This window comes from Eutrema salsugineum, unplaced genomic scaffold (genome assembly GCF_000478725.1).
Source record: "Eutrema salsugineum unplaced genomic scaffold, Eutsalg1_0 scaffold_15, whole genome shotgun sequence".
NCBI lineage: Eukaryota > Viridiplantae > Streptophyta > Magnoliopsida > Brassicales > Brassicaceae > Eutrema > Eutrema salsugineum.
Window position 1 is genome coordinate 4,268,629 of NW_006256867.1, and position 12,027 is coordinate 4,280,655.

Sequence of the window (12,027 nt, forward strand, 5' to 3'; positions counted from 1 at the left end):
CGATAAGCAGACTTCAAAACAGGGGCTGTTCTATGTTCTATCTCAATGGTGAAATCATCTCCTCAAGAGGGTGGCGGTCCAGTTAACAGTTTGAATACGTCTGCATACCCGTTAGCTACTGGTATATCTTCCAATCTCTCCAACTCTCCTTCTCCAGTCATGGAAATTATCGCCAAATATGCCTCACATCCTTTCTCCATTAAGTCTGTGGCGTGAATCATCGAGATTATCGGCACACCAGTGTCCGACTTGATTCCTTGAAACATCAATCTCCCTTCTGGTCGTGGTATGTAGGCTCACATCTTTTCACGGTCCATAATGACTTGGTAGTGCTTTAACCAGTCCATTCCAAGGATCACATCATATTGGCCTAGCTTCATCTCCACCAAATTCCATAGAAGCTCTGCTCCTTCAAGCAAGACTGGCACATCCTCGTGCACTCCAATAGACTTCACCTGTTCTGTTTCGGCAGTCTCAACTGCTTTCGACTTCGAAATGAAATTTTTAGCGAAAGTCCAACACTTAGTCAACCTCGGACTCACAAAACTATGTGTGGCACCCATGTCAAACAAAGTGTAAGCTAAGGCTCCCCTTACGGAGACCGATCCTACATAATTTTATACTTATGTCTAAGCACACAATTTCTATTTCACACACATATTCATAAGCATCACGAACATCTTTATAATAAAATAACTCATAGACATACCTGCGATCGGTGCTGCTCCTTCAGTCTTCGTAAGCGTATACACAAACGTCCCACATCTTGCCTCTTAGCTGATGGCGCTGGCAACACCCCATGATTATTCGCGGGAACTGTCTGATTAGGCGGGTATACTTTGCAATCCCTAGCAAAATGTCCACGCTGCCCACACTTGTAGCACCAGTTGTCCTTTCCATGAGCTCGACAATCCTTTTGGAGGTGTCCACCTCTGTTGTACCCGAAGCACCTGATTAATCCACAGCGCCCAAAATGGTTTTTCCCACAGCAATTACACAAGGGTGCAATCTCGGAAGGATAGTTCCTAGTCACGTCCATCCACGTCCTCTTCTGGGTCTCCTGAACACGTGATGCATTGCTGCGAGTCTGAAAGCTCGTTGCTTTCTTCAGCTCTTCCTCAAGACCAACTTCCTGGTTAGCAGATGTTTCCACAAGCTCCACCAAACTCAGGTACCTTCCGAGCGAGCAACGGTTCCTCAGCTCTAACCTCAAACCTTTCATGAACAGACGAATCAGATCAGCCTGAGTGAAACTCTTTCTAGAGAATCTTCTCAATCTGTTGAATTCCTCCTTGTACTCCCTCATACTGAGGTTTCCTTGGCGCAAATCTTCAAAAGCACTTTTCAACGTGTCCATTTCCTCTGGTGGAAAGTACTCACGAGAGAACTCATCCTTGAAGTCATTCCATGTCAGCTCATAGCGTCTACTGACTCCTTCAACCACACTTTCCCACCAAATCAGTGCCTCGTCTTGCAAGTACTGAACTGCTAACTCTCTGCAGTATCCTTCTAGGCACCTCATGGACTGAAAATTCCTCTCCAGCTTCTTTCTCCAATTGTCAGTAGTGACAGGGTCAGACCTTCCACCAAATTACTCCATGTTCATGTCCTTCAAGTGCCTCATTGCCTTATAATACATTAACCCAAACGCATAAGGCTGCACCGGAGGAGGCGGTGGCGGCACAAACTGCTGATGAACATTCACCGGGGGGCACAAACTGATGCTGAGCATTTGCCAGGGCGGCTCAAACTGCTGATGCACAGGCGCATGAGGCGGCAGAGGGGGCGCAAATTCTACAGATGGACATCCACTGGTGGGACAGGCTTATTCTGCAAGTTACCAAACCTTTCCTGGTAACGACGCAGGTCCTCCAAAAACGCAGCATGAGCTTCAGCTGTCACCTGAGCAGGATTAGCTCCACTGTGGTTTCCATCCACCGGAACTTGCACATTGTTCCCACTCTCATTCACACTTTCCGCAGGGAAATTGACCTCTTCCTCATTCACTGGCGGAATTGCAGCACAGCCTTGAACATTTCTATCCTTCAGAGGCATCTGAAAACGACAGAACAAGGGAATTCAGCAAACAAGTCAGTCCAGACCCGTAAAGACTGAACTTCTTACAAAAAAAAAATAATAATAACCATACGAGAAAAGTGTTCTAGGTGGTGATTTTATAATTTTTAAGAAAATCCCCCCCAAATTTTTTAAAGAAGGAAGAAATCAAATTTTTTTTTTTTTTAAATCTAAAAATCTGAAAACTTTTCCTAAGAATTTTTTTTTTGTTTTTGTAAAACCATTTTTCCTAGAAATATTTTTCTCCTAACTCGAACCTAGGCTTTGCTACCACTTTGTGAACCCCCGACCCGTCTACCAAACGAACCGGACTATTCACCTTCAGCTCTAACCGGTTTACTATATTTATTAGACTAAATAAACATATTCCGGAATAATACTCTTATTCATTAAATAAAAATCAAGTCTTGCAGTTAAATTTATAAATTATTCTTAGAAATAAAAAAGCGAAGCAAATTACGAAGAAGTCTTTAAAAGAAATACTGACATAGAATAAAACAAAAGAAAACCCATCCCGAAAAGCACACCACTTCGGACTACTCCTCCTCGTAGCCATCGAGGTCATAATCCTCATACTCACCTGAAAAATAGATATTCGAAAGGGGTGAGTAATTTGGAAAAACTACTCAGTGAGGAAATAAATTCACACTCCCAGAACATTATCCATTTATTTTCAATATATCAAGGCTAAAACTAAACAAGTAATAAACAGTGCTCTACAAACACACAAACAATTTCAAGTGCACCGGATCATCATGCTCAAGGCATGGCAAACTCTCATCATGTTCAAGACATGGCAAACTCTCATCATGTTCAAGACATGGCAAACTCTTAGGTCACACAGACAATGAGTTGTTCGCCACAACCACCTAGCGATGTGGATCATCTTTTCTACCAGGCATGAACCCCAACAAACAATAACCGAACCTAGTGTCTCTGCACTAGTCGATCACCTCTTTTCTAGCTACTTTACAATCATTATCCAATCATCAGGGTGAACAAAAAATTCATGCTAGTGCTTCATCTGATGCTTCTCTTATTCAATTCACCTTCTCATGATCTTTCTAAATGCATCAAATCAAATACCTGAATAGTTCTAAACTCAACACACCAAAAACAAACAAATAAGGTCCTAAGAATCTAGACTTACTCCTCACCTTGACCAGTTTACAGATCTGGATTAAGGAGACTGAGAATTAAAAGAATCAAGCAGAGGACAAGAAGGAAGAGGCTCTCTGCGGCTCCTCCTCGGCTTGGGATTGACGTGTGGCGGCTCTAGGAGGCTCGGCAAAGCTTCTGACGGCAGCAGGGAGGAGATCAGCGGCGGCAAGGGCTCTCTGCTTCTGCTGGGCGATCTCTCTCTCTCTCTCTCTCTCTCTCTCTCTCTCTTTCTCTCTCTCTTTCTCTCTCTCTCTCTCTCTGGCTGGGGGCTGATTTGCAGGGAATGAGGCTCATTCCTGAAGACTTACCCTTTTATATCTGCAGAGATTTGGAATGGGCCTCCTGCTGAACCTTTTGATGAGCTGAGATGTTACACTATGGTTGCACGTATATAATTTCACATGGTAGAAATGTAGAATATATTCTTCTTTGTCGTATATGATATATCATAGAGTTATTCAGGTAAGAATTTCACATATGAACATTATATAGTGTTGTAAATTAACAAATATCAATAAGTTGTTATGTACTAGTTATTGAAGAGGAGACCTTTTTTAGATACATATCATCCATAAAAGTATTGCACAACGGTTTTATGATGCTATCATAGGAGTTTTGCTAGGAGACACTCGATTTTAGGATTGTTTTTTACTTTCTTCTATGAGAAGTGTTTCTATCCTTAACATTTAAACCAAACAAAAAGTGTTTCCATCCACCAAGAAGTTGGTTTAGTGAGTAAGGTGATAAGTTCACTACTGAGCACCCATGTTCAAAAACGCGGCCGCCTAGCCGCCTAGCCACCAAGAAGGTGACCGCGGCGATTAGCTCCTCGGCGGTTTAATCGGCGGTCAACCGCGTTTTGTGAAAAGTCAACGCAAAAAAAAAAATTTGTTGTATAATTCAAAAAAATCGGTAAAATAAGAGTGGGTTTAGAAAAAAATTTTGACCCAATTATGGAAAACAGAAAAAAAGCCCAAAAGAGTCCAACGTTTTTTCCTCCAAATTAAACAGAATGAGACCCAAAAACAGATTCATCTTGACTTTTTTTATGCATTTCAAGTTTAAAAATGGTATTTAAATTTCATTTGATGTTTTTACATATGATAATATCAAACTAAATCTTTAAAACCTAAATCTAAAACAAAATATGTAGATTCTACAAGAAAAGACTAATAAAAGTAACTAAAACATCTAATAATTATTAAAATTTAATCATTAATTAATCAATGATTAATCAGCGATTTTTGGTCTCTGCGTTAGTCTGTGCCCGTCTGTCCGTCTAGCGCCTAGCGACTATTTGAGCACTGCTGAGCACACAAGGACTTAAAAAGATTTCAAAAAAAAAAATTAAATTACATTGTTTCGACACTATCTTAAAAAACTTACAGGCCCACATATCCCTAAAAAATTAGTTATAGAAGAAAAAAAGCTTTTCTATCCATTCAAAGGTTTATTTCTATCCTATGGAGGTTTGTTATCATCAATTTGTGGATTAATTCTATAGTTTTATATATTTTGGATGTTTATATACTCCATGAAATGAGATGTATGTGTATCCTACGATAAATTATTTCCAAAAATTAATACAATGGAAGTGTAGTAAGAAATAATAATTTCATATATCAATAAATTATAAAAAGTTTTTGAGTATAGTTTTTTGTTTCAAAATATAAAATATTTTTCACATCTATCTGCAAAACCTAATTACAAATAAATAGTAAAAATGTTCAAAAACTAAAGATTAAAAGTAATTTATAATCATTAGATTCTAATCACAGAAACATTGAGTGTTTTAATTAAAAGTTTTTTTTTATGTTTAGAAAATATTTATTAACTGATTCTTAATCCTCATGTTTTTAACCAAAATGTCTTACATTATAAAATAAACATAGTATATGTTAGTAGCGATCATGCTAATGTTTCAATGAGTCATTAAGAGCTGCCCTCTGTTTAAAATGGATATTAATAGTTAAAGGATAGAATTTCTTACGTGTTATTAATTCTTGACTGATTTGTATGGTTGTGAAAATAAGCCGAACATATGAGGAATCTGTCAGTTTTTTGGTCATCGTTAAAGGTGCCATGACTATAAGCACTTTGTTTTTACATCATAGTGTAAGACAGTTAGTTTTTTAATTAATTTGGAAAATAAAATTTTCTTGTCTTACCATCTAACCATGACCTAAATTTTTGAGAATAAAATTTTAGATTGTACAGTAGTACATATTGTTAAGATTTCTGAGCTTCCAACTCAAAATTAATTGGCAATAAGTAACTTGATCCAAATCTCTTATATATTAGATTTCTTTCAATTTTTAATGTATGATATTTCCCACATACTCTCTAGAGATTAAGGTTTCATGGCCCAATAATCTCTATTAATCCCAATACCCCTTCGAGATAATCGTTTTTCTTGCCACTAATCTCAACAGACCATCAATTTTGGGTCCAAAAGTACATGTCACTTTTCGGGCCGAATTACGAGAATGTGCATATCGAATTCTGATACCATATTAAATTTCCAGGACTTCATACTCAAAACCAATTGGTAATGAGTGGATTGGTCCAAATCCCTTATATATTACCCAAGATATCTCCCAAATTTCGATATGGGATATTTCTGGCGCAGTGTAAAGATAGAAAACTCAGCTCAATCTTGGAATTTAAGGTAATCACTAGAGACCTGTGTTCTTGAATTGATGAATTCAATCGAATCAATGCAAGACTTCCCGGTTTGATGAACTTAATCGAATTAAAGCAAGGTAAAAGAGAAAGCTCTTTATTAATGTCGTTCAAAACTGAGAACAAAGAAGCCTAATGCGTGGCTTTAAATAGGAGTCTAATCTAATCACAAGTCGATTAGGATTAGGAAAACTTAAAGAAAACTTAATAAAAAAAGGAAATAATAACTATTCTAGCAAAAGGATAGAAGTGATAATGCTTGTGTCTTCTCGTGTCTTCTAGGATGCTGCTGCATCAGGTCCCCCCTGGTTAGAAAGATTCGACCTCGAATCAAGAACTGGATCAGCGGGAAGATTGCGTGAAAGATAATGGACATTCAAGACGTCGGAGGTGGTAATATCAGAAGGCAACTCCAGCTGATAAGCATTATCGGTTATGTGCTCAATAACCTTAAATGGACCAAATTTTTTTTGCTTTGAGTTAATCGTAAGCGCGAGCTAGCATCCGGTCGCTCGTAAAGACAACCCACACCAAATCACCATCGTCAAAGACCAGTCAGCGGCGATGGGAATCAGTCGATGCCTTATATTTCACGGCAAACGAAGCTAGATTTGCTGTAATTTGTTCGTGTATTGATGCCAAGGAATAAAAAAAGTGGCCGCTTCTCCATGAATGCGTGAAAGATCAGGAAGAGTAGAAAGGTCAACAGGTGCTCGAGGAACCACACCGTAGATAACTTGAAATGGGCTGAATCCAGAGCTTCGGTCAACAGCATGGTTATGAGCAAATTCTGCTTGCGGGAGGTGAGCATCCCAAGACTTGATGGCCGAACCAACCAAACAACGCAAAAGATTTCCCAACGAACGATTAGTTACCTCTGTTTGTCCGTCAGTTTGAGGATGATAAGCAGAGCTCACATCAAGCTTTGTATCTGAAATCTTCCAAAGCGACCGCCAAAAATGTCCGAGAAAACGAGAATCGCGATCCAAAACGATGGAAGAGGGTAGACCATGTAGACGGTAGGTCTCTCGAAAGAACAATGTTGCAACGTGAACTGCATCCGTCGTTTTCTTACAAGGAATGAAATGAACCATATTGGAAAAATGGTCAACGACAACAAAAATTGAGTTGAACCCTCTTTGTGTGCGAGGAAGACCCAACACAAAGTCTATACTGATATCAGTTCATGGTTGCGTAGGAATCGGTAATGGGAGATATAAGCCAGCATTGGAGGCTTGTCCTTTGGATTGTTGACATGTAACACAACGTTCTACGTAACGTTCGACATCACGACGCAGAGAGGGCCAAAAGTAAGAAGTAGAGACAAGTTGTAATGTCCTATCATGACCTACATGACCCTCGCGATGGAGCTCAGAAATAAGCTGCAAACATAAGCTGCACTCAGGAATACAAAGCCTAATTCCTCGAAAAAAAATCCCTTATGCAGAGTATACTCAGTAGATAACCTTGTTCAAACGTCTTCCCAAATGCGACCAAAGAAATGGTCTGTCGCATAAAGATCAACAAACGAACTAAAGCCAAGCACAGATATATGTAAAACCGTAAGAAGGGTTTGGCGACGACTTAGAGCATCAGCAACCCAAATGGAAGCACCCGAAGTATGTTTGATGACGAAAGTAAATTGCTGTAAAAATGCAATCCAAGAAGCATGTCGAGAAGATACCTTGCCGTGAGAATGAAGATGCTTAAGAGCATCATGGTCGGTATACAACACAAATTCCTTGTGGAATAAGTAGTGTCGCCAGTACTTAATAGCTTGGAAAATTGAATAGAATTCAACATCATAAGTAGTGTAACGAAGGCGGGCACCTGAGAGTTTCTCGCTGAAGAATGCAATTGCACGAGTCTGCTGACTTAGTACAACCCCGATGCCAAACTTGGAAGCATCACAATGTAATTCGAACACAAGTGTGAAATTCGGAAGAGCAAGAATAGGCGCGGAAAAGAGTTTTTCTTTGATGATGGCGAAAGCAGAGTCAGCTTCCTTAGTCCATACGAAACTTCCATCACGTATGCAGTTAGTGATCGGAGCCATGAGCCTACTAAACTGCGGTACAAAACGACGGTATAATGAAGCAAGTCCATGAACAGTCAGCATTCTTGGAACAGGCCACGTTTGTATAGCCTCAACTTTTTCCGGATCAACAGCTAAGCCATCAGCAGAGACGATATAACCCAAAATAGACAGTCGGCAACCCAAATTCACACTTATTTAAAGTGGCAAAGTATTTATCACGGCGAAGAATGCTTAAGACATCACAGAGATGTGATAGATGGTCTTCCAAAGACTTACTAAAAATAAGGATATCATCAAAATAAACGACGACAAACTTCCAATGAAAGGACACAAAGCTTGGTTCATTACTCGCATAAACGTACTGGGAGCATTAGACAAACCAAAAGGCATAACCATCCATTCGAAAAGACCTTTTTGAGTTTTAAAAGGCATCTTCCATTCGTCACCTGGATTAATATGAATCTGATGATAGCCACTTTTAAATCCAACTTTGAAAAAATGGTAGCTGACCCAATTTGGTCTAGTAAATCATCCAAACAAGGAATCGGTAAGCGATATCGAATGGCGATCTTGTTTATGGTGCGACTATCAACACACATCCGCCAAGACCCATCTTCCTTTGGAATGAATAAAGCAGGCACTGCACACGGACTGAGACTTTCACGAAGAAATCCTTTAGCAACCAATTCTTCAACTTGCCAACGCAACTCTTCGTGTTCGTGGAGACTTATTCTATAGTGCGACCGATTTGGGAGAAGATCAATACGATGCTGAATGTCTCGGAGAGGTGGCAATCCGGTTGGCAAATCAGCTGGAAAGACACCACTGTAGTCGTTGATCAGTTTGGCAAATTCTGGTGCAATAGTACTTGGTGAGCTTGATGATTTAGGCGTGACAAGCAAGATGAAAACCAGATCAGACTCATGCATACTAGCCTCGAATGGTTTTTTTTTCAGAAAGAGGACCTGATTAGAAGGAAGAGACGCCGTAATTGATGGAGATGGCTTAAGAAGATATTTGCCATTTTAAAAATGAAAGCTATATGTACTATAATAGCCATCATGGAGTACCCTTCTATCAATTTCCCAAGGACGCCCCAACAACAAATGACAAGCATCCATTAGTGCAACATCACAATAATCTTGATCTTTATAAGAATCACCAACAGAGAACGAAACCAGAATACGACAGGTAACAAACAGTTCGTTATTTTGATGTAACCAAGCATGTTTGTTAAGGAGCTGGGTGGGGTTCGTCTGTGAGAGCAAGTTTCGAAACAGCATCGGCAGCAATGACATTTTCGCAGCTACCTGAATCAATTATAACACTGCAAACTTTGCCATTAATGGTGCAACAGGATTGAAACAGATTATTGCGCTGTGGGAATTTATCCATGGTGCGAGGTATTAAAAAAGACCGGCGAATCATAAGAAGAGGACCAGTATCTGTGGTCAGTTCTTCACAAACATCTGGATTGTCATCATCATACACAGGGCCTGCGTCATCAGGGATTTCTTCCAAAAGAAGACCAGGCGATTGTGAGATGGACATGAAGATTGTCGGTGCCCCGTCTCACCACAAGAAAATCATTTAAATGCTCCCGGTTTCTGTGGCCGAGTTGTTTCGACAACAACTATGGCATTATCGAGTTTGTTAGTCCTGTGAACCACGGATGAAGGAGGTGCCATAATAGACTGAGGACTAACAGAGCGAGTAGAGCTCCAAGAGTAAGTCGCCCATGTCTGAGCTTCGACCGTGAGAGCTTGTTGATGCGCGTCAAAAACAGATAAGGGACGAAATAGGTTAAGCGTGTGTTGGATTTGCTGACGGAGACCACCTATGAAACGAGCAATGAGTTGCTATTCAGAGTCATGTGTGTCCACACGAATGATTATCATAAAGAACTCTGTAGCGTATTCGTCCACTGTTCTATTTCCCTGTCACAGATTCTGAAACTTTGAAACAGTAGCTGTTCGTAATTGTAAGAAAGAAAATTTCCGCGCATCTTGCGTTTTAGTTTGTCCCAAGTCACGATTTTGGTTTGCCCAAACGAGATTGTGTGACTTTGGTTTGAGACCACCAAGCCGCTGCTCTATCACGGAAACGTATAGCAACAAGAGGAACACACTTGTCAAGGGGAATTCGTTTGAACTCTAGGATTTTCTTAACTGTGATGAACGAATCCAAAAGTTCTTCTGCAATCGTGGAACCACGGGATTCCAGAATTTCCAGTTTGAAGCTTGTTATCCAACGATAATTCACAACATCTTCTTCATCGTCAGAATCATCATGACGACCTACACGGTGGTTATTGTGAGGCTGATGATTACGACCGAACGAGTTTACGTCTCCGTATGAATTTTTTCCATCGCTACCAATTAGGTTTATCCCTGGAGCTGCAGGACGCATATTCATGATTTGAATAGCAGCAGTGAGATTCTGAATCTGGGTTTGAATATCGGTAATAGCTTGACAGGTAAGGTCAGGCTCAGCTTGAGGTGCGACACGTCTCGGTAAACTCGGCATCGTAGGAGCATAGCGAAGCTCTGATACCAACCTGGTGCAGCATAAGGATAGAAAAATCAGATCGATCTAGAGATTTAAGGTAATTAATAGAGACTTGTGTTCTTGAATTGATGAATTCAATCGAATCAATGCAAGACTTCCTGGTTTGATGAACTTAATCGAATCAAAGCAAGGTAAAAGAGAAAGCTCTTTATTAATGTCGTTCAAAACTGAGAACAAAGAAGCCTAATGCGTGGCTTTAAATAGGAGTCTAATCTAATCACATGTCGATTAGGATTACGAAAACTTAAAGAAAACTTAATAAAAAAAGGAAATAATAACTATTCTAGCAAAAGGAAAGAAGTGATAACGCTTGTGTCTTTCCGCATCTTCTAGGATGCTGCTGCATCAATTTTCTCATACAAAGATTAAAGCTTCGTAGCCCAGTAATCTCTACTAATCCCAATACGAGTGATTGTATAGATGTATTATCTAACCTTCGTAAATGACATTATTACATTTAAATTACTCAAAAAGACCTTACATCCTCATCGTATGTTAGCCGGAGGGAGCGCCAATTCCGTCAGCAGAAGAATCCTTCTCGTAAACAGCTATGGGTATGGTTCACGGTTCCTTTGGTCGTGCATGCCAGTAAAGTGAAACACCTAAAGTGGCTAAGTAGGATAAGAAGAGGAAACCACATGGCCGTGCCCACAAACGAATGCAACACAATCGTGTCAACGCCGTTGTTGGATTTGGCAAGAAGAGAGGACCCAAGTTATCTGAGAAGTAGTTTTTGAAGAATTTATTGAACTTGTCTTAATTTAATTTTAATATGATAGGTTAATTAAATTTTGCAAAGTGTGGGGTTTTGACTCATGTTTTTTTTTTTTGGGTAAACAAGTTTTTACTAATGTTATATCGTAATGTCACATATTCACAGGTGATCTCTACACCTCCAATTATAAGATTTGATGATGAACTTGAGCAGAATAACCATATTGATACAAAATCACCTAATGCATGAAAGGATGACCAAGATATGTGTTCTAGCTATACAAGTTCAGAGTAATCAAGATGATAAGGCTATTGTTGAGAATGTAATACAATTTGATTATCAAAGAGTTATGTCTGAGACTATGGTAAAAACATATTACTGTGAAGCATCTTGAGATTAATGATATATAGTACACTTCCAATTAAGGAGATAGGATCATCACCAGCTCCATGTAAAGGTGCTAACCGTAACATTGTCTAGAAACTAGAGAGTATACTTCCATATAGTATAGAAAAAATGCCAATTTGATAATGAGGAGTTGGTGGCTCCCAAGGAGCCAGGATCCAACAATGGATAATCTCGGTTTGGTTCTGGTTGAGTTCCAGTTCTTTGCTCATAAGGGTCTATGATCCATTTGGATATGACGGTTTATATTGGTTCGGTATCCAGTTCGGTTTAGTTCTTTGGTTTTGGATAATTTTTCCATACCTAAATGAAACTATGAAGATCCTTTACTGGATGCTAGCGGTCCAGCTACTAAAGAAGAAGTCCCTTATACTTTGTCATC

The 12,027-nt window shown here is 39.5% G+C and overlaps 1 protein-coding gene and 1 pseudogene across 1 annotated transcript; one reads left to right on the plus strand and one right to left on the minus strand.

The window, feature by feature from the left end:
* Positions 1–296: 296 nt before the first annotated feature.
* LOC112088048 lies at positions 297–1,522 on the minus strand. Its single transcript, XM_024158203.1, has 2 exons — positions 757–1,522; positions 297–607 (listed from the first exon to the last, which is right to left on the minus strand). The coding sequence occupies exons 1-2, from the start codon at positions 1,520–1,522 to the stop codon at positions 297–299; spliced, it is 1,077 nt and encodes a 358-aa protein (XP_024013971.1).
* Positions 1,523–11,075: 9,553 nt separating this feature from the next.
* Positions 11,076–11,255, plus strand: LOC112088144 (annotated as a pseudogene).
* The last annotated feature ends 772 nt before the right edge of the window (positions 11,256–12,027 follow it).

Excerpts from the sequence above, each read along its gene's own strand:
- LOC112088048 (XM_024158203.1), bottom strand. The coding sequence starts at position 1,522 with ATGAGGTGCCTAGAAGGATACTGCAGAGAGTTAGCAGTTCAGTACTTG. Across the intron at positions 608-756 it reads TAAGAGGCAAGATGTGGGAC|GATCGGTCTCCGTAAGGGGA; the intron begins GTTTGTGTATAC and ends AAAATTATGTAG.